The 23,924-nt window shown below is 32.2% G+C and overlaps 1 protein-coding gene across 2 annotated transcripts; it reads left to right on the forward strand.

The window, feature by feature from the left end:
• The first annotated feature begins 203 nt into the window (after positions 1-203).
• LOC139513808 (uncharacterized) lies at positions 204-22,935 on the forward strand. Of its 2 annotated transcripts, XM_071302624.1 has the most exons (25): positions 217-317; positions 1,441-1,547; positions 1,811-1,880; positions 2,412-2,669; positions 3,464-3,616; positions 4,327-4,449; positions 4,889-5,015; positions 5,429-5,524; positions 6,433-6,696; positions 9,183-9,290; positions 9,571-9,829; positions 10,374-10,439; positions 11,295-11,371; positions 11,797-11,871; positions 13,334-13,483; positions 14,122-14,162; positions 15,046-15,133; positions 15,416-15,505; positions 16,918-16,989; positions 17,289-17,370; positions 17,720-17,781; positions 18,421-18,492; positions 19,341-19,380; positions 21,439-21,530; positions 22,185-22,935. In XM_071302624.1, exons 1-25 carry the CDS (start codon positions 300-302, stop codon positions 22,343-22,345), a joined length of 2,751 nt encoding a protein of 916 aa, XP_071158725.1. In that variant the 5' UTR covers positions 217-299; the 3' UTR covers positions 22,346-22,935. The 2 variants fall into 2 exon arrangements, with proteins under 2 accessions (XP_071158726.1, XP_071158725.1); XM_071302625.1 differs by lacking the exon at positions 15,416-15,505 and having other exon boundaries at positions 204-317; positions 15,046-15,220.
• Positions 22,936-23,924: the final 989 nt, after the last annotated feature.

The raw sequence follows: 23,924 nt of genomic DNA on the forward strand, positions 1-23,924 counted from the left end.
ACTTACTCACTTATTAGAAATAATTTAAGTGCATGCAAATGATAATAATAAATAGATAATTTTAAAACAAAGAATAACTAATGTTAGAAAAAAATATATAAATATATTTACATATTTAATTCTTCTCTATATACTAGAATATTTTTTGAATATTTATCATGTAAAATATAATACAAATTAGTATTTACTTTATTAAAGTTTTGCCTTGTTATGATATGGTCTGGTATCCTGTTTTGCAATAAAGGAAGCTCATTCCTATTTATAGTTTCTGAAAGGACCCAGACAATACAAGCAGAAAAATGGCATCACAGTCTCAGGTGATAATCTATAATTATATTCAACTGTTGTAACACATCTGACTAATAACAATGATTGAAATGGGTTTCAATAGATGTTATTCACTTGGCCTTAGCATTGCAAGATTTTATTAGTTTGACTTAGTTTAGATCCTGTGATTTTTTCCCAGAGATTAACAGATTAAGAGAAATAAAAAAAAAACTTATTTATTTAACGACACAAATCCTTGTGACAGTGAGAGCTAAATTTTTTCGAAGATAAATATATTTTGTGTGATCCATGGAAAGTTTAAGAGGGATCCTGACAATGACAATGGAACTTATTCAAACAAATACTGTCAGAGTCTCTGAGTATTGTTAGAAAACAAACCTTCACTCAAACAGTGTAAACACCCTCCCCCTCTTTTATTTAGGGTTAAGGAACCCCCTTTTAAAAAACTGGATCCACCCTAGTCCAAATAATTATGATCCTCCCCTGTGTTGTATTCAATATATACATAGCTGCGAAACTGTAGCTCTTAGATCCTTTTTTTTACCATACATGTACGTCCTCAAAATAAAAAAAATATATAACAAGGACCATAAGAGGGGGGAAAAGGGGGGGGGGGGGGGGTAGGAGGGGTTCTGATCCCAAAATCCCTGGCTTAAAAACACGAAATCCTGAGGTCCTGAATTGAAATAAATTATAAAATCCTGACATTCTGAAATTCAAATAAAGAATTCCCTTTACCCCGAAAGGTCCTATCTCCCCTCATGAAAGTTACAGTTCGCAGCTAATATATACATACATTTATACAATATTGTGTGTAATGATAAAATTACTTGACTTAATTAATTCAAGTTCAATTCAGATAAACATGTTGTCTTTTGAATATTATGTATCTTTTCATAATTAATGATCAATAGCTAAACCAAAGCATACATGTGAACCTTTGGTTGGGAGGACAGTTATCCCAATTTCAGCCAAATTTCAGGGGTCTTATTCTTTTCTCCCATTGACATGATTGAAAAAATCGAAATCCTATGTAACAACATTCATTAAATGCTTAAGACATGTAAGAAGATAATTTAATTTCTTACTAAATATTCTACAATGTTTTATTGTTGACATTCATCATCTTAATTCATATGTTTATATATTCAGTCTGTAGATGATGTTTTAGTTCATTTGATGTCGATGGGATTTGATTACCAAGATTGTCAAGATGCTTTCCAAATGGGAAGAATTACAGTGGAATCTGCAGCAGAATGGTGAGTATACAAACCTGTGTGTTATGAAGAAAGACACCAAAATGACATGTATGTTTAAATCTGCAGCAGAATGGTAAATATCGAAACATGTGTGGTATGTAAAAATACACCAGAATTACATGAACATTGTGGTAATTATAAGAAAAGCAAATGTTCTTTTTTTTGTCGATATCTTTGATAAAAAAGTTATGAAAGATCTATTAGGTTTTTTTAAAAAGACTGATTTGTATTGCTTATTTATATTATTATATATATACTTGTAGGTTATGTGCAGGAAAACCAGGATTTATGAAAAATGTAGAGAGCAGTTCAGGAAATTTAAAACTGAGAGGGGTAAGTGTAATATAAAATGTAAAAGAGAAGAGAAACATCAGTCTTAGATTATGCTTCCACAATATAATGTATAGATGTTTATTTTATGAACATGTGACACTTTATTGGTTTAATACCAGGTTGACAATATAAAAATGTGACACTTTATTGGTTTAATACCAGGTTGACAATATAAATTACTATGGATTCACTTATTTTTGTGGGTACCAATTTTCCTGGATATTTAATTTCGTGGTTTTGTTGAAAGTTTGCATAAAAGACTACAGGAAATAAGTCATTCTTTGAACATTTAATTTCATGGTTTTTCTTTACCCACCAAATCCACGATAATTGGTATCCAACAAATAATAATGAGTCCTCAGTAGTCGGAGGTTTATTGTGGTCCTGATGTAAGGTGACACTGTCATTAATGTTTATATGTTCTATAATATTATAGTGCATTGATCAATGTTGTTATTATTTGAGGTTTTGTATGCATTAATTTACAATTATATCTAAAATAACATTACATATATAAAATGATTATTTCAGAACTCATCTGGATTTAAGGAAGGAAATAATCCATTTGTTGACCCAAGCAGTTCAAAACCTAAACCAGAACCAGAAAATATTGCCCAATCCCATTCTGCAGAATTGTCACAAGGTATGGAAGATGACCAATCAGAAAGTCAAGTAATGAGCAGGTTACATCTGAGTGAAACACAGAGACAAATCAAAGACAAGTTTGTAGATAAACAGAGGACGGAAATGAAGCAAGAAGTGATTAAAGATAAACAGAGAAGGAAAAGGGTAATCTTCAGTTGAACAGATAATAACAACAAATCAATGATACTTGGTGTGCAGATGTGTCAACATTGACATCAGATTTCATACTTTATTTGGTCATTTATTTCTATCTATCCCAGTGTTGCTGACTTTCTAAATGAAAAAAAAGCCTCACATCTTTGATGAGTTTATTTCCAATTGATATAAGGCTATGCACCCTCAGTTCTGTATAATTTGCTTTGAAAGTTTTACAAATTTTACATGTTATAAGTTTGTCATTTTAATCTTTGCATTATACATGTTATACTTTGAAAATAACATACAGGAGAGACATATATCTGTGTCAACAGTTACCAGTATATTTATGATTAATAGACTCACGAACTGATAGGATCACATTATGATGATTGTGATTTACATGATCATATCAGTAGTTTGTGATTTTTACAATCATGCAAGTATATTTTTAATTTAATGTATAGGATCATATATTATAGATTTATAAAGATGTGGTATGAGTGCCAATGAGACATCTCTCCATCCAAGTCACAATTTGTAAAAGTAAATCATTATAGGTCAAAGTATGGCCTTCGATACAGAGCCTTGGCTTGTACCGAACAGCAAGCTATAAAGGGAAATAGAGAACCATGCCTGTATATTTTTTGTTTGATTTATACATGTACAATCATGCAAGGATATTTTCAATTTGATTTGTACAATCATGCAAGGATATTTTCAATTTGATGTATAGGATCTTGCCTGTATATTTTCAATTTATAGAATCATGCCTGTATCAGGTGTATATTTGTGATTTTTAGGATCATGCAAGGATTTTGAAAGAGATAGCAGAAGATAGAGAGAAACAAAAGTTAACACACACATCTGTAAAACAAGAGGTTGTAGAACAAAAACAAGAAGAAACGCCCAAACCTGCACCAGTAGCAACTAGCCATGATAAATGTCTGTTAAAGGTTAGTAAGAAATACAATCTGTATTAAACCAGATATTCATTAGCAACTGATCAGCTCCGGTTTAACTGAAACCCATCTTTACCTTATCATATTTGTATTTCCTTCATTGTTTTGTTATGAATCAGGCCGTTAGTTTTCTCTTGTCAAGTGTTTTACATTTCTCATTTGGAGCCTTTTATAGCTGACTTTGCGGTAAGGATTTAATTCATTGTTGTAGGCCATGCAAACCTATAATTGTTAACTTCTGTGTCATTTGTCGAGAGTTGTCTCTTTGGCAATTTTACCACATCTTCCTATTTTATTTAATATATTGATATACATTTTACATAACTAAAAGATATAAGAAGATGTGGTATGAGTGCCAATGAGACAACTCTCAATCCAAGTCACAATTTATAAATGTAAACCATTATAGCTCAAAGTAGGGTCTTCAAGACTTTGTCCCTCAAAATGTCACAAATGAATTATAAGTACTCTGGGGATCTTACCTAGCATAGACATGCCAATTAATGGGAGGAAATGAAAATCTTGTTTTAATCACAAAAGAAGCTCACTTACTTTTGTTGATCAATAACACTGCATTATAGTACATGTATTAACATTCTAAAAAAGAAAACCGATTAAACCACTTGTACATGTGATATTCCAAAGTCTCTACATATAATGATGAGGCCACATTTATTAATCTCATGTTTTATGTTTTCCATCAGATAAGAATGTTAGATGGCAGTTTTCTGAAGCAGTCTTTTGCAGCATCAGCTACATTCAAAGATGTATGGAAATACATTACAGACAATAATAAGTCTAGAGGAGTTCCAATTGTAGCAATACAGGTACTTATAATAGTGTCATTTTCTTTGATTTATGTATGTTTGTTGAAAGTAGCTTAAATTTAATTAAGCTCAGCTGACTCAAATTATTTAGCTTTTACAATAAATCATCACTCCAATTGGCAACAATCATCATTATCTCCTCAGTGTTACTGTGTTAATAACTTTTAAAAGTATAAAGCACTAAATAGGCTGCACAAAGTGTAAAGCATTATTTTGATTGTTTAAAACTTGCAGTTATATGCCCTTAAAATACAAATAAAAAAGTTTGGAAGTGAAGCCAACAAATTCTATTTTAATCAAATACACCTATCATATTTCCTCTGTTTATCAAATTATATAAAATTTAAGTCTGATTTGAAGTAAAGAGATTCGAATACTGTTAGAGTAAATTCCTTACTTGACATGTAAAGTGAACAAAAATTTCAATATATATTTTTAGCCATTTCCACATAGAGAATATGGAGAATGTGATATGGACAGGACATTACAAGAACTTGGTCTCACTCCCTCTGATTCATTGGTTGTACAGAAAAAAGAGATCAAGCAAGCAACAGCTGGAACAGCAGGTATTTTCACTTGAAAACTTAGAGAATATTTTTCTGACACCTTAGTATTTTTGTATCCATGGACCAAATCCGTTCTAACACAATGGTGTCCTTGAATCAATGAGTTAAAGTGCTTCAAAATGTACATAAGTATGTGCAGCAATTTACATTTACATCATTGCTTTGTGAAAATTCATTTCTTAAAAAAAATACCTGAAAATGGCTGAAAAGCTTATTTGATGTGCCAATGACTGAAAAGCTTATTTGATGTGCAAATGACTGAAAAACTATATCACAGACTCCTAGAATATATTTAACTTGTACATTTCGGAATAACTACTTTCATCACTTTGCTAAAGGGACTTCTGTTATTTTAAAAATGACTTCAATCACATTGTTTAAAAATACAAATAAATTAATACATTTTTTGATAGTTTCAGAAATGTTACCAGTTGATGGTCAGCCTTCACCTGTGTCCCCTAAACAGCCAGGAAGTAGTTCTAACTGGGGTCAAGGCCAAAGATTAGATGGTAGATATTCTGAAGTCATGATTTTGATGATTATGATTTGTATATCTTAAAGCTAATAAAGCTGGTAGGAGAACGGTTAAAAAAAGAGCATAACCAATTCCTTCTTAAACCAGTGAATGGATTTTGTATCCTCAACTCCTCCTGAACTGCTTATTGCAACTTATTGAAGCATACTCACAATAATAGCAATATAATGCTATTGTGTACCTCCTATATAAAATAAGACGATGGGGTATGAATGACAATATGACAACTGTTCACAAGATATCTAATTACACAGAAATTAACAGCTGTAGATAACCAAGGCAAAGAGTGAAACACATATCACAAATTCAGCTATGAAGGCCCAGGAATGACAAATGTAAAACAATTCATTAATTGAGAAAAATAACAGCCTGATTAATGCACAAAAAAGCAAAAAAACCAATATTATATACAGCTAGTTTTTTTTATCTCAATTATTTTGGGGTACTTTTTGCTAAACCATGCACTTTGCAATGGCAAAGGTATCATTGTGTGAGCCCACATTACCTCTAACTTTAATTGTCATTGGTGGTTCATATTTTATTAAAGGATTTTGACTTTAGATCATGTCTTAAAAGCCTCTGACAACGGTTCATCTAAAACACCTCTAGTCAGTCTAACATTCTGTCTATTTTAATGTCATGAAAAGGTCAGTGAACTAGCAAATATAAACATATGCTATTTTGTATAACCTTGAAGAATCTTAACACTTGACAGTGCAAGGTAAAACGATGTCTGTCACAGTTTGTAATATTTCAGTTTCTCAGGCAAACAAACCTTTTCAGGAATAAAACATTGTTCACTTGAGATTTTTATACTCTTAGATTTGACTGTCAATCATGTCTAACTGTGTGAAGATAATATATTTGTGTATAATGTTTCAGATGAGAATCCTGGTAATGAAGATTTAGCTGACATCGAGAGTGACGACAGCGACGAAGAACCTCATCATCCACACGGGGGATTTCCACACGATATACCAGGATTAGGACAAGGGCTTCCAGGATTTGGGGGACACCCAGGAATGGGACAAGGGATGCCTGGTCTAGGAGGACATCCAGGAATGGGACAAGGGTTTCCTGGATTTGGAGGTCAAGGAATGGGACAAGGGATGCCTGGCTTTGGTGGAGGTGGACATCCTGGATTTGGTAGGGTTTAGTAAAGAATATACAGTAGATGTAATACTTATATATATTTGGTTGAGTTGGACTTCCTGGGTTCCGTAGGGTGGAATATAGAATGCCACAAGTAGTCAAATCTCAATTCAAAAGTCATTTTTCATTTAAAATAGTTTTTTTTTTGTACTGATGGTGCCCTTAATATGCAGGTTTGACTGTAGAAAATGTATTTATAATCCTGCCCTGCTTAACAATTTTTGCTTCTATTATACTTAAGGTTATGAAATGAATTTTAAATTTATTATTGCAAGTTTGCAAAATTTTTGTGGTCACTTTATTTTCATGTATTTGTGCTTTGCTTCAATTTTCTCTTGTAAGTTTGTTTAGCTGGAATCCCAGTTTACAAAGTAACTTATAAATAAAATTGAATTCTCATTGAAACTGATACTTTTAAGGAGATAAAATTGAGAATGGAAATGGGGAATGTGTCAAAGAGAGAACAACCCTACCAAAGAGCAGAAAACAGCTGAATGCCATTAATGGGTCTTCAACATAGCGAAAAAATCCTGCACTCGAAAGTGTGCTTCAGCCTGCCCCTACTCAGAAATGTGTACTAGTTCAGTGAAAATGTGATAATGGAGGCAGGGATGGGGTAATCGTAATCTGTAATCGTAATCGATTGTAATTGATTACATTTTTTCAAGTAATCGACAGTAATCTGTAATCAAAGACATTTTCGATTACATGTAATTGTAATTTAATCGATTACAGCAAAAATTTGGATGTAATCATCGATTACTGTTCGATTCGTTTCGATTACTTTAGTAAAATAGTTTGATGAAAAATAACCTATTTCAGAGGAAAATATGTATGTTATCACTTTGTAGTACAGATAAAATATTATGCATTAACAATACTTGAGATTTAAGCAACTGCCTTATTTCTATCTATTGTCTCTAGCTGCATTATGAGTAACCAGATCCCTCCTCTACCTAAATTTACTTTATATCTAGCTTTTGAAACAAATGGATGTATGTGCTTGTCAATAATTCAAGAGCTTTAATATTTAAATAAGAAAATAGATTTGAAAAAATAAAATAGATCTTAAATAAGAAATGTGTCTGTCTTTCGTTAAGTTCTGTACTACATTTTTTAAAAGTAGTAAGCTTATTTGTATTAAATTTCCTGAAAACATCATTTTCAATCAGAGTTGAAATTAAAGCTTAGAATACATAAACAGTTGATTTCTTAAATGTTATGATATATATACATGTATATAAATTAAATTAAAAAAGAACACAAAATCCTTTTAACAATGAACCAATGGCAATGCATAGCAATTCTTTTTAGAAATAGATACATGTATCCCTTTGACACTATAAATATATTTTGTATATAATTTGATTGGAGAAGTTAACAACATTCTTGCCTTTACTAATGAGATGATCAAAGTCTTCTAATCAATAAAAAACATACTTTGTTTTTATTTCAATTATCTTATGTCTAATAAAGAAGGAAATTTACAATATTTAGCCCCAGGTTATAAATTGTACTCCAGTGGCAGTTAAATAATCTGTAATTAGGGTGATTATCCAAACAAAAGTTTTAAAACATGCATGTCATTATAAAAATTAATTTTGATCTTAAAAATTAGCTGAACTAATTAATTATTCTACTTTTTTTTTTATATTTCCTTAAACATTGTAATTAACTATGCTAAAATATTTTTTTTTAAAGAGTAAAAACAAAAAAGCTAACGTGTCAGTAAGAAAGCTAATTTTTTGAAAAACAATTAGTTATGAATAAGTGATAATTGCAATGCGATGACATCTTTCATATAGGTTGAAAGTCAAAATTACGAGATTTTTTAAATATTTCTAATTTTCATCAAGAGATTTGATCTAAAAAGCAGCTATTAACTTATAATTTAGAAACAATGCTTTGAATGATGCATTAGGTAAAGATCTTAATTTCAACTATATATACAAATGTTGAGCAATATAATTGTGTTTTACTCATGTTATTTTTTGTTGAAATGTTGAAGTATGTAATTGACAGTAATCGAAAAGTAATGTAATTACTTTTGATAAAGTAATCGATTGTAATCGATTACATACTAAAATTTGAGTAATCGATTATTAACCAATTGCACAAAAATCCTTCATGTAATCGATTATTAATCAATTACATTTGTCAGTAATCGTGCCCATCCCTGAATGGAGGCCAAAACATATAAATGAACTAAAATTATTTATCAGATTATACATCCTATTTATTGACTGTAAATTTCTTTGCTGTATAAGAGTGAAATTATGAACTTATTTTAATACAACAATACAATTAGGGCTATACTAAGTGTGGTAGATAATATTACAATGCAGTAATTTCTTTAAACTGGTTTGCATGATATGTAACAACTACTTATCTAGTATGAGTGTAAATCATACTTTATAAAATTTATATTTCTTATCTCCTATGCAAGTTAGAACTATTAACTTTTTTTATTTATTGACTAGCTGGAGCAGTTGGTGGTCAGATGTTTGAAGGAGTTGGTCAGCGGCTAGGGGATGGACACCCTGAGCAGGATGTAGCTCACCATAACAGACCTGCAAGAGAACTCGCTGGTAATCATTCTTTAGATTGTAATATGCTTGACTCATAAAATCAAGTTACTTATCTGTTGAAAATATTGATAGTTTGATATTGATTTCTTTCCTACGTATATATCTTATTTTGGGGGTTCTAATAGAAATTAGAACTGTTTGATGAAGAGATATAAACGTAGATTATAAAAAATTTAATGCTATCTGTTTTGTGTGAATTTCTAGTTTTTATAGATATAAAAAAATGTGGAATTCCCTTCAAACACATTTGGAGTAAAACTTTATTTCAATTTGATTTCAGCTGAGAGAGCCAGACAACGCTACCAAGAACCACAACCAGAAAGATCTAGTCGATCCCCAGAACCACCACACCCTGTGGCCCATCAGGTGCCCTCGCTTCTTAATCTATGTATGAACCACATATCTCAACGCCTCAATGATCCAGTACATCAACTTAGGTCTCTCTCAGGGGTTGCTGAAGATCTTGCTCAGAAACTCCTAGATTACCTGCTGAAAAATAGGCTGCTTAAACCTAAAACATTAAATGCTTTTATCCCTTGGTAAGTAATAGAATGATACATGGTCATGTTCGGTTACAAAAAAACTTCAGGGTAAAAAAATTACAAGACTTCGCACTTCACTCCATACAATCTCTTAGGTTTTTGGAATCAGTTATTATTCAGTTTTTTTGTTTTAAGTTGTTTGAAAACAACAAATGGAAGTTTTTAACGACCTTCACTGGCTATACAACCCTTGCACGGTCAGTTAAATGAAAACTGTAGTGCTTTCCATCTTTTATAATGGAGCATTCGGTTTTCAGTTGATTTATATATTTGAGATATTCTGTGTTTTTCCATCATCTTAACAATGGTATGAACATAATTCAAAAGATCCAACATTTATAATAATTTAAAGTAAAGATTAGGATGATCCCCATAATAGCAGAATTTATTTGAAATATAATATTATATACAGTTTGACAAAGTTAACTTATAAGATTTGATTAACAGCATGTTTTATTTAAAATGTAGAATGAATAGATTATATTAAGGGTAGGTAAAGACAATTTCATAACTTTGTAAATATGTATTTTTTTTTCTTCAGTTATTTAAGAAAACTGATTTTGGATTGCTATCCTTATGCAGCAAATGAACTTCTGAGTGCAGTAAGGTAAGGTTATGAATACTAATACGGGTACATAAATGTACAATATATGAACATTGTTTCGAAAATATAAAACTTATTTGTTTGACCTCTGGAAACAGGATCAAAAGCGAGGTTTGCTGAGCTTTTCTCCTGTTTCGTAGCTAGTACAAATAAATCTTATATTTTCAGACTATGTACATATATATTGTTTTTATCCTGAAATTTACACCCAACACTCGAAACTTAAGTTAAAATCTGAATCATTGTCTCTTATGTTTTAAAGAAATCAACATAGTTTAAATGCCAACCTAGGAGAGGAGCCTAAAACGAACTGTTACACAAAAAGAAATATTCATATTACTGCTTGCCCAACATGGAAGCAGGGTAACAGGAGGTTTAATATGTACAAGTACAAACAAAGCAAAAAATGATTTTTGTAGCTGTTATTTGTACAATACTTGGCTGATTGCAGGATAATAAAGGATATTATCAGGACTCGCAAAAAATACATCATAGTACAATAGACTGCATTAATCACAAATGCCAGACATACATAAAACACAAGCAAATCAAACAGTAACATAATTCATAATCCAGATACTGCTTTGGAACAGCACTAAAAAAGCTGGTGTTAAAACTGTTTTACATGCGCATAAACCATCTTGATAAACCATCGAGACCAAATGTTGTAAAACTAAAATACACAATAAAAAAACCTACACAGTACAACTTCCAACAGGATAAACATATCTTGAAATATAGATATGTAACTAAAAAAAGATAAATAAGTTTCATTGCAGAATTAGTTAATAATCTCTTTACATTTAGAAGAAATCTTATGCTTGTTAAATATCTCATGTTAACAACCATCAATTTTAGACATCATCATCAGTTGTCACAATTAAGTTTGTGTTCCTGTCCATTAATTACAGATGGAGGCATGCAGGTTATTACTGGTAAGTATAACAGTTGTAGATTTCTCAAAAGAAAAAAAACATTTAAAATCAGCCTGTCACGATGGTAATTGTCTTCTGTAGTGCTTGTATCATAAACATATACACTGTACAATTAATAAGTATGAAAATTTCAAAACAAATCTAATCAAACAAGACACTTGATTCCTGTAGTCTTAGAATCATTTCAGGTACATTAATTTGTCTCGTCTTATAAGATAATTTGATATGTAGATCATACATTTTATAGAGTTTTTCTTTGTCCCTATTACAAAAGATCACACTAAACACCTCGCCCGACCACAAAAATAGAAGTACAATCAATAGTATGTTTTAGCATTCATATGTTATCAAACTGGTTCTTCATTTAAGTAAAATGTTATGACATAAACAAATGAAGTAATGCATATTATGTTTTTTTTTTCAAGGTTTGAAGAAGTTGAGATATTTAAATTTACGTTGTTGTAAACAGATCACCAACAAAAGTTTAGAGACAATCTCAGGTATTTTTATGGCCCACCTACCATAGTAGAGGGGCATTATGTTTTCTGGTCTGTACGTCCGTTCGTCTGTTCGTTCGTCCGTCCGTTCGTCCCGCTTCAGTTTAAAGTTTTTGGTCAAGGTAGTTTTTGATGAAGTTGAAGTCCAATCAACTTGAAACTTAGTACACATGTTCCTTATGATATGATCTTTCTAATTTTAATGCCAAATAAGAGTTTTGACCCCAATTTCACGGTCCACTGAACATAGAAAATGATAGTGCGAGTGGGGCATCCGTGTACTGGGGACACATTCTTGTTTTTATATATATTTCATGCTATGGTTCATATATGTTGTTCTCACTGCTATCAACATGTAAATTTTCAGTTTTGTTATTATGCTCCTTTGATAATAGAATACTTCTGATAGACCTTTTATGTTTGATATTCTTATGAATATATATCAACTAGGAGGCTCTATTTCCTAATTTCTTACTAAATAGAATTATATCTTAAGTGTTGCTTACATAGACAATGCCAGAAAAAAAATCAGTGACCTATAATTATAAGTGAAGTATTTACATAGAAACATACTATCAGAAAAAAATTGTTTATGTTTAAAAAAATTAGGATTCAAGAAAAAAACAGTGCAGTGCAACATAACACAACAAACTACCTGACCATACAGGACACACTGGACATGGATCACAACAAACAACCTGACCATACAGGACACACTGGACATGGATCATTATTAACCTGACCATACAGGACACACTGGACATGGATCACAACAAACTACCTGACCATACAGGACACACTGGACATGGATCACAACAAACAACCTGACCATACAGGACACACTGGACATGGATCACAACAAACTACCTGACCATACAGGACACACTGGACATGGATCACAACAAACAACCTGACCATACAGGACACACTGGACATGGATCACAACAAACAACCTGACCATACAGGACACACTGGACATGGATCACAACAAACAACCTGACCATACAGGACACACTGGACATGGATCACAACAAACAACCTGACCATACAGGACACACTGGACATGGATCACAACAAACTACCTGACCATACAGGACACACTGGACATGGATCACAACAAACAACCTGACCATACAGGACACACTGGACATGGATCACAACAAACAACCTGACCATACAGGACACACTGGACATGGATCACAACAAACAACCTGACCATACAGGACACACTGGACATGGATCACAACAAACAACCTGACCATACAGGACACACTGGACATGGATCACAACAAACAACCTGACCATACAGGACACACTGGACATGGATTATTATTAATTTAAATATCGTTAATAGATGATGTTTATTCTTATTTCTACCAATGAGCATAAACTTACAGTGAAATTTGTATGGTACATGGATGTCATGGGTTTGTCATTTAACAGTGGTTTACTTTTGTTATTTTAGCTTTACAATCACTGATATCGTTAAACCTAGAGGAGACTGGTATTACAGAGAGTGGGTTTGAGGACTATTTACAGAAAACTACCCAACAGTTAGTCCATCTTAACTTGAATAGGACAGCCATTACTGAGAAAATTATTCCATGTTTAAAAAGTAAGTTGTCAGATGTTACAAATTTTCATCATAAAATAAATTTGTTAAATTTTTGTGTCATTTTAGTCTCTTGTGCCTGTGAACAGTTGTCTCATTGGCAATCATACCACATTGACGGGAACTTAATTAATTAAATAATTAGTTTAAACATACTTATTCATAGTGGATTGGGAAACAAGCTATTACAACTTATATTAATCCGTTTCCACTTTGCTGGTGCGAGTGCTGCCATGTAGCGGCATTAGTTTGGTCTTTTTCCAAATCTACAAAGGGGATCTTTTACGTGTAGGAGGTACTGCTCTCATTTCACACAGGTCAGCCATTTATCGTTCTCTTCTGATGGACCATCATTGTTTCTCAAGACCATACTCGCAAATGGTGTCAATCTCTGAAATTTTCTCCAAGAATGGGGATTGAACCAGGAACCTTTGTGTTTGTAGTCTGATGCGCTAACTACTACACTATGGCTCTCTAAATTAGATACTTGAAAATAAATGGTAGATGGTGTCAGTTATCTAAGTGATTACAATAGTTATGAATTATAAAAAAGAAGAATTAGAGAGAATTGAAATTAAAATTTTTATAGCACTTTTATCCCACTATGCACATTTTAAAACATGTAATGGTTTTTTTTTCAGATATGAAAACCCTAAAGACTTTGTACTTGGAGCAAACTAAGGTAAATGCAGATTTAAAAAAAATCATTAACAAATTCAAGATGAAATTTACATTTGAAAGTTGATTTGTAATATCAGAAATTTATGTATCAGCAACATATTGTTTTTTTAAGAAAAATCTATGTATTATCTATTAGAGATTTGATGATTTTAGGACAAATTTAAGAAGGTTTTTTGCTGATTTTATGTGCTTTCTATACAACTTATAAGTTCAGCTATTTTGAAAGAATTCAATTAATTTCAGTGAAGGCAAGCAATAAATGCATTACTTGAAAGCTGACCTTTATGCAACCCTGTCCAGTTCTTAATTTCTGAATTTACTGTATAGAGATTGTTTCAAAATATGAGATAGTTTTGCTGTGATCAGGTGTGTGAAGTGGTTATCATATAATATTTAGAGACTTAAGAATGTTCTTCGGTGAGGTTTTGGAATAAGTGTCAAATGTTCGGACTCCTCGATGTTTTTCCATACGATACAAGGTGAAAAAAATTGCCTCATAACACCTATTTATCTTTTAAGATAAGACTAAATAGATCATTTGGCAAAATTTATGCAGATTCTTAATTTTCTTTCTTCTGATTTGAGACCCAAATAGTACCAATGCAAATATAAGGTAAAAGTCTGAGTCAGCCTTTTCCGGCCATATTTTATGAATCAAATATCTTGAAAATGAGCTCTATGACCTATCAATATTTTTAGCTTATTTTGATCCTTATTCAAATACTCTTCCAGCTTATAGTATTAATTTTGAATTCTTAATTTATTTGATTTGACCTTAGCTCACCTAAGTACATCCTAAAGCGGAGTTTTATTAAATAAAACAAATTGTTAGTTGATGTTTGTATATAAAAGATAAGGAATATCTCTTTACATGTGTTAAACAGGTGTGTGGTCTGACAGGTATACAAGATTTAGAGAATTTGGAGACATTGGATGTAGCTCATACAGATGTTGTTACAGATTCACTCTTATGTCTACAGCAAAATAAAGCCTTGACATGTCTAGGGATATCTCATACTGAGAAGGTCCATGGAGATAGTGCTCTGGCATATCTGTCAGGTTAGTATGTCTACAGCAAAATAAAGCCTTGACATGTCTAGGGATATCTCATACTGAAAAATTCCATGGAGATAGAGCTCTGGCATATCTGTCAGGTTAGTATGTCTACAGCAAAATAAAGCCTTGACATGTCTAGGGATATCTCATACTGAAAAAGTCCATGGAGATAGAGCCCTGGCATATCTGTCAGGTTAGTATGTCTACAGCAAAATAAAGCCTTGACATGTCTAGGGATATCTCATACTGAAAAAGTCCATGGAGATAGAGCTCTGGCATATCTGTCAGGTTAGTATGTCTACAGCAAAATAAAGCCTTGACATGTCTAGGGATATCTCATACTGAAAAAGTCCATAGAGATAGAGCTCTGGCATATCTGTCAGGTTAGTATGTCTACAGCAAAATAAAGCCTTGACATGTCTAGGGATATCTCATACTGAAAAAGTCCATGGAGATAGAGCTCTGGCATATCTGTCAGGTTAGTATGTCTACAGCAAAATAAAGCCTTGACATGTCTAGGGATATCTCATACTGAAAAAGTCCATGGAGATAGAGCTCTGGCATATCTGTCAGGTTAGTATGTCTACAGCAAAATAAAGCCTTGACATGTCTAGGGATATCTCATACTGAAAAAGTCCATGGAGATAGAGCTCTGGCATATCTGTCAGGTTAGTATGTCTACAGCAAAATAAAGCCTTGACATGTCTAGGGATATCTCATACTGAAAAAGTCCATGGAGATAGAGCTCTGGCATATCTGTCAGGTTAGTATGTCTACAGCAAAATAAAGCCTTGACATGTCTAGGGATATCTCATACTGAAAAAGTCCATGGAGATAGAGCTCTGGCATATCTGTCAGGTTAGTATGTCTACAGCAAAATAAAGCCTTGACATGTCTAGGGATATCTCATACTGAAAAAGTCCATGGAGATAGAGCTCTGGCATATCTGTCAGGTTAGCATGTCTACAGCAAAATAAAGCCTTGACATGTCTAGGGATATCTCATACTGAAAAAGTCCATGGAGATAGAGCTCTGGCATATCTGTCAGGTTAGTATGTCTACAGCAAAATAAAGCCTTGACATGTCTTGGGATATCTCATACTGAAAAAGTCCATGGAGATAGAGCTCTGGCATATCTGTCAGGTTAGTTTTATCATATTTCATGTAAAATATGAGAAAGAAGATGTGGTATGATTGCCAAAGAGACAACTCTTCACAAAAGACAAAATGACAAAGAAATAATCAAAAAAAGGTCACCTTCAGCCTTCATCAATGCGAAAAACCCATACAGCATAGTCCGCTATAAAAGGCCCTGAAATGATCAACGCAAAACAATTCAAAAGAGAAAATCAACGGCCTAATTAATGTACCAAAATATTAACAAAAAATCGAAAAAGCAACAAACAACAACCACTGAATTACAGACTCTTGACTTGGGACAGTCGCATACATATAGAATGTCTTGTTCTAAAAATGTCCACACACAAGTATAGTGATATCATGAGAAAGGATGTTAAATTAGTGAATTCAATAATTCACTTGTAACTATTTCAAAGGTATAACATTTTATGTATGTACCTAGCTGAGAATATACGTTTTACCAACTTATGAATATTTTCAATGTTGTATTAAAATTTCATATACATGTATGTTAATTTTTATAGTTGCATCAAAAAGAATATTTTTTTGTTTTGTTTTAGGAATGAAATTACAAGCAATAAATCTGCCTAGTCGACTAACAACAACTGATGTAGGAATGAAATCATTAGTAGGTAAGTCATTTGTAGAATATTGGAAATCATGTCCATCGCAATAGATTGTAAATAAAACAAAACAAAAATGAATCTAGGAACTCTACATCTAAATGCAAAAAATTATAGCCAGAATATGGCAATTTACTAACATCATAATATGAATGAAATTACCATGATTATTTTACAGTCATGTTTTCTGATTAAAAGTAGGTGTTTTAATGATAAATGGAAACTGTTTAGTTATCTTCAATTTTTTAAGATTTAGTTTGATTTAAGCCAAATAAAGCTCAATGAGTGTTTACTTTCATTATATACAGGATTCCAGTTAACCAGTTTAGACTTGACAAATTATATTAATGTTGGGGATGATGGGATGCAACCTATCGGCCAGATTATCACGTAAGGTTATAACACAAAAACTATGATATTTCTTTGGCTTGTGATATGGATTACATTCGTTTAATTGTGTTATTCTTAGTTATCTTTGGTAATATTGGAGCAGCTGTTCATAAAAAAACATGTTGAAATGAAAAAGAAGAATTTTACTTCATCCACCATGATCCATGTTAAGTGTAGTCAGGGGTCAAATTTAAAATCCAGATAGTAGTTGTATTTTTTTTTTATTTTTTTATCACAAACAAAAACTTTACACAAGTCAAAGATTCAGTCCTATTGAACATCACCTGAGATAGCTGTAACAAAATCATTAATTCAACTTTAATTGGTGTATATTTTGATTTATCAACAGGTTAAAGAAGTTAATGCTTGGTAATACTCATGTTACAGATACAGGCATGCTTTTCTTAGAAGGTAAATCTGTATGCTATTAAATAAAATGTACTTAAAAATCATGTAAATCAACAGGTACAGTTACTTAATTTGAAAACTAGGTAATAATTTAGCTGTATGTGATATTTGTAGTATAACCTTTCTCTTAAAGACTTGCAACATAAATCAGTCATGTTAAGTAAAGCATGAGAGACATTTAAGTGTGTCCACTGTAGTTGATGTTACTGATTTGTCCAATCATAATTTTAATTTCTGGTTTGGTTCAATAAATATTAGTCATTGTGATATTTTCATAACAAATTGATATGGAATATTCTTTGTGATTTTTCTCAGTATATGTAAGGACCCTGTCAGTGGTGGATCCAGAGGGTGGGGATCCCGGGGGTTGGAACCCCCCTTTTTTTTGGACAATCAATGCATTTGAATTGCGGCATGTGGTTGGAACCCCCCTCTTTATCCTGGGTTGGGAGTCCCCCTTTTAAAAATGGCTGGATCCACCCCTGCATGTTTATAGATAATATTGCTATTGGATATTCCATTTTAAAATTACTGGAGTTAATAAAAGTTTTATTGTGATTATGATGGTGATAAACTTATTAAAGGACAATTGTACCATGTTGCTGTTATACTAATTAGTAAATTTCATTTTACTAACTACAGGCTTAAAGAATTTAGAAGTATTATATCTGGATAAAACCAGTATAACAGATGAAGGTGCTTCTGTAATAAAGTGTAAGTATACTTATGGTTCACATTTATTCACCATTTCAGAATAAAGCATCATATGTAATATTTCAAAAAAAAATAAACGAGTGTTGTTTCAGTTTTGTTCTTTAAAAGAGTTATAGAGCCAGTTGTAATAACAGAATGATCTTATGTACAATAGTAGTATATTTATAAATTGTTATTGTGTTAATATAATGCAACATGGTCTGTAACTTTCATTTTGATTGGATAAAGTCAAATATTTTCATGTCATCAATTGCTACGAACACATATGCACAAGTGGAAATGACATATGACAGATTTTAATTGTATGTTTTGATGTTGTTTTCTTTCAGTTTCATTAGAATGGAGATGACAATATTGTATTTTACACTTTGATAGCATCAATTGGTCGCTAGTAAACTTAATTTGCGACCATCAAATCACAAATTGCTGCCCTCTTAGCTTAAAATACAATACAGGTGTCTCCTGAATGTACAAATTGGCTTGATTGCAACTAATCTTGCACAAAGCACAGATTTTTTTCTAAATGAAATTATGATGTGCTCCTATATAGCTACTGTCTTAATTTTTTTCTGAGTTAATTTTGTCTCATAACAAAACACACATAGACTTGGCAAATTCTACTTGTATTACATGAAGATGACAGGTGATGCACATCTTTGTTTTTTGTGCATTAAGTATAACTAAAAAATCTTCAAAAAAGGGTTAGAACCTGTTATGAAATTATAATTAATAAAAAGTTTATATTTTGTATATTGTGACATTGATATTCATCAACATATTTATAAACCAATGATAATCAACTTAATTAAGCTTCAGTCATGCATACAATATAATTTCTCTCTTTTCAGATTTCTGTAGCCTGTATGAATTATCCTTGTCATCAACATTGTAAGTGTGTAAAGATTGAAATAAACAATTAATTTCCCCATAGGCGACAATGGTAGCCTTTTTCGAGATACAGACTTTAGAAAGTTGATTTTCTTAACGAAACCTTGCTAGAATCAAAGAAAAGTTATTATGACAGTATTTTTTGGTCCAAAAAATATAGGTTCGCGTTGATTTTCTTAGCGTATTTTGTACTTATCTCCCATGCCTATCAATTTTGCCCTTAAAAATATGTGTCTTGTCCAAGCGTTGAAAAGTCATCTCAGTGCCTTTAGGGCTACGTAATAATTTTTATTTTGCCTTTTGTATAAAGCAGAGTGCATGAAGTCTCTAATAATAAAAAATAACGGGCGCACATATCGACCAATCAGGATTAGCCATACTCTTAATTCTGAATACCATGTTATGCTCATAAAATGGCTGCGCCCATAAAATCTAATGGTGTATTGTAACCTATACGGCATTTAATACTTTCTTGTATCGTGCAATTCATAGTGCGTTAGATGCACAAATATATATGCCACAAATAAATCATCTTTAAAACGTTCTGGCAATCCTCTCTGAATTTTTACAATTTTTTATCGGAGGTGACCCCAGTCGAAAAATGTGAAGAAAAAAAATCTGTTTTTTTTAGTAAATGCGGTACTGCTAAAAAGGGCCTGAAGATAATGCCCACTTTCTCCAATGATTCTTTATATATCATCAAGTACTGATTATATTGATACCAAAACCAATCCAATATGTAACTACTACGGTGAATTTCGAACAACAGTTTTAAATGAAACCATTTTCGTAAAAAAGTACATTTTTGAAACAGACTATAGCATTTCAAAATATGGAATATGTGTAAAAATTTGTGTTTTAACATCGATAACTGTTTGTTAACTACAAAATGGCATGCCTATTCTTATTCTTTTATTTGTAATTCGTGTGAACATTTCAATGTTCGAAGGGGATAATTTTCGTACATTTTCGCTGAATTTGATAATTTCGATAACAGCATTTGGGTCGAGATTGTTATGTTTAAAAATCGATTTATATTCACAAACTCTAGATGTGTACTTGCTCTTTTCGAACAAATCAACAGAACTTCAGAAAATGACATATTCGCTCCACAGTAAGTCAAAAGTCGAGCCCACCCTTGTTTCTAAGGTAAAACGCAATACAAATATGAAACAGACTATAGCTTAAAAACTAGATAATCAATATTTCATTTGTCACCAAAAAATACGGTTTCACATCAAATGTCAAGTAAAATGGCTGTTTTTGACACTTTTTGAGCACTATGATAAAGAAATGTCGATGCTGTATAGATTGTAATAAACAATTAATTTCCCCATGGGCGACAATGGTAGCCTTTTTCGAGATACAGACTTTAGAAAGTTGATTTTCTTAACGAAACCTTGCTAGAATCAAAGAAAAGTTATTAGGACAATATTTTTTGGTCCAAAAAATATAAATTCGCGTTGCTTTTCTTAGCGTATTTTGTACTTATCTCCCATGCCTATCAATTTTGCCCTTAAAAATATGTGTCTTGTCCTAGCGTTGAAAAGTCATCTCAGTGCCTTTAGGGCTACGGAATAATTTTTATTTTGCCTTTTGCAGAGTGCACGAAGTCTCAAATAATAAAAAACAACGGGTGCACATATCAACCAACCAGGATTAGCCATACTCTTAATTCTGAATACCATGTTATGCTCATAAAATGGCTGAGCCCATAAAATCTAATGGTGTATTGTAACCTATAAGTCATAGATATATTGATAAGAAAGGCTGACTGTGCGAGTCAAGGTTGTTAAACACTTCTATCATCGGATAAGAAAGGCTTATAAGTATTTGTTTTATATCTTAGTTTGATTGAACCAATGTCATTCTAGAGATGCTAGGTTTACCACTACCACTTATTGATCAGCTTAGCAGAATCACAGAGTTGGTGGCACAAAGTTCCCTTTAGAACCCTAAAACAAAATCATAGGTTTAATAGAGTAAAAGAATTACCATAGTTGACATTGGACATAGATCTTATTGAGTGATATATATTCTGTGTTCTTCTCTTTCCAGGGTAACAAGCAAGTTTATTCTCCATGGAACATTGGACAACATGCATTTCCTCACCAAACTAAATCTAAGTCGAAGCAAAGTTTCTTCAAAAGGTAAACAGTTAAAATTAATCTAGTTTTAGAATACGGAAAATTACTCAGTTCATTAATTTATAAAAGTTTTGACATCTTAAACTGACCTCGTCTTATATTTCTATTAAATTCTATTAGTTGTATCTCAAAGCACAGAAACCGAAGTTGAAACACAACTCTCAATTTCTTTAGAGTAAAGCCAACAAAACACTGCACACCATTATAAATCAGAAAGCAACACAAACGCAAAGATATTTAAGTGGGTTGAACTCCTCTTGCTACACTAAATCTGATGTCATAAAAAAGAACACAGATACAAGAGTCAACCTAACTATGACTTCCTATTTAAAACTTTTGAAGAGATTTCTTCAACTTTACCATTTAGAAATCTAGTTTCACTAGCTTTCTTCCTTGTATTAAAAAGATTTCCTATCATTTGTAACATAGGCCAAGGAATATACTTTTGACATATTCCCCATCCCCATTCTCAATTTTATTTTAACCAATGCAAAGATTTTTTTTACTGGTAAGGGACTATGTATTACCATGCAATACTCACAGAATGCTTGTTATTTCGGATATGTATAAATATCATATTAAACTGTGTAGAGATTGTTCTTAGAAGTTTTTAAAGCACATAGATACCAGATAAGTTACAGAGTTTATATTTTGTAGGAGTAAAGTGCTTGAAGCTTCCCAATCTAACATTGCTTAATTTAGATGGAACCCATGTGAAGCCAGGGGTGCCAGAATTACTGTATGGAACCTGTCCAAATCTAAAGAACGTTACATCAGCTAATTTGGTTTACGGTAATTCTGACGAAGAGGATAATTAAATATACAACGGAGTTTGATATGACAAAGAAGGACAGCTGAAAAATAAATAAGTCATAGAAAGAATAAAAGAATGTGAAAACACAGTTATAGATCAAAGAATTCTTTGTAATGAGTGATTCTTGGCCGGGTTGCACAAAGTGCAAAACCAGCTTTTAGTATTGTGATGTTGGGCAGTTTGGCAGGCAGTGTAAAGTTTGACAATTTTGTGTTAAAATCCAGATCACTGAAAACCCACAGACTGGTTCAACACATGCTGGAATCATTTCTAGATTATTTTTTTTATTCCAGACTTGGAAACTAAGCCATTTTTTTTTTATTTGTAAAAGACATTACCAATTTTGGTAAATGAACTTGACTTACAACCTGGATCAATGAAAACCTTTATTTAAGTTGAGCACACCCATTTCTTAGTTGTTCAAACTTAATTCTTAATTTATACATTTAATTGTTTAAGAACATTCTGTGCCGCCCTGCCATTTAAGCCTATAGTTCATTTTTACTTTATACCTTTTTGTTATTGATTGTTTTTTGTTATATATTTCAAAATTGTTGAGGGAAAATAAAAATAAAAAATTTGTTACATTTAAAATAATTTGACTGTTTCGACTGAGGTGTAGAAGTTGCTGTCCTACACTTTTTGTATAAAGGTTTATATTTAGGTAGAGGAGCTGGATGTTTCCCCCTTCAACACCGCATGGCTGAGATTTGGAGGTACATGAATGTTTAAATAAGAGACATTTGTTTTCAAAGGGCATTTTAATCTTTTGCTCTCACTCTTCATCTATCGCCTTGTCTGTAGTCTGTAAACTTTTATAAATTTGAAATCTCTCCATCCTTGGCAATTATGTGGCTTAAAATTATGTCCGATGATTAAATCTGACAACTAACATGACTACCAAAGCCAAAAATAGAAAATTAAAATGTGAATACTACATTTTATCTTTAAAAACTGTATAGATAGAGAAATTTAGAAAATCAAGATATAAAAAAAACTGTTTGAAATTTAAAGATCTACTGATTGTCCATTTTTGTCGAGCCTGCAACTTTTGTTGCAGAAAGCTCGACATAGGGATAGTGATCCGACGGCGGCTACGGCGGCAGCGTTAGCTCACTTCTTAAAAGCTTTATATTTTAGAAGGTGGAAGACCTGGATGCTTCATACTTTGTATATAGATGCTTCATGTTACGAAGTTTCCGTCAGTCACATGTCCAATGTCCTTGACCTCATTTTCATGGTTCAGTGACCACTTGAAAAAAAAGTTCAAATTTTTTGTAATGTTGAATTCTCTCTTATTATAAGTAATAGGATAAATGTATATGATATGTGCGTACCTTGCAAGGTCCTCGTGTCTGTCAGACAGTTTTCACTTGACCTCGACCTCATTTCATGGATCAGTGAACAAGGTTAAGTTTTGGTGGTCAAGTCCATATCTCAGATACTATAAGCAATAGAGCTAGTATATTCGGTGTATGGAAGGACTGTAAGGTGTACATGTCAAACTGGCAGGTGTCATCTGACCTTGACCTCATTTTCATGGTTCAGTGGTTATAGTTAAATTTTTGTGTTCTGGTCTGTTT

Source organism: Mytilus edulis, chromosome 2 (assembly GCF_963676685.1).
Source record: "Mytilus edulis chromosome 2, xbMytEdul2.2, whole genome shotgun sequence".
NCBI classification, from domain to species: Eukaryota; Metazoa; Mollusca; class Bivalvia; order Mytilida; family Mytilidae; genus Mytilus; species Mytilus edulis.

Excerpts from the sequence above, each read along its gene's own strand:
- LOC139513808 (XM_071302624.1), top strand. Across the intron at positions 4,450-4,888 it reads TTCCAATTGTAGCAATACAG|CCATTTCCACATAGAGAATA; the intron begins GTACTTATAATA and ends ATATATTTTTAG. Across the intron at positions 11,372-11,796 it reads AGGCATGCAGGTTATTACTG|GTTTGAAGAAGTTGAGATAT; the intron begins GTAAGTATAACA and ends TTTTTTTTCAAG.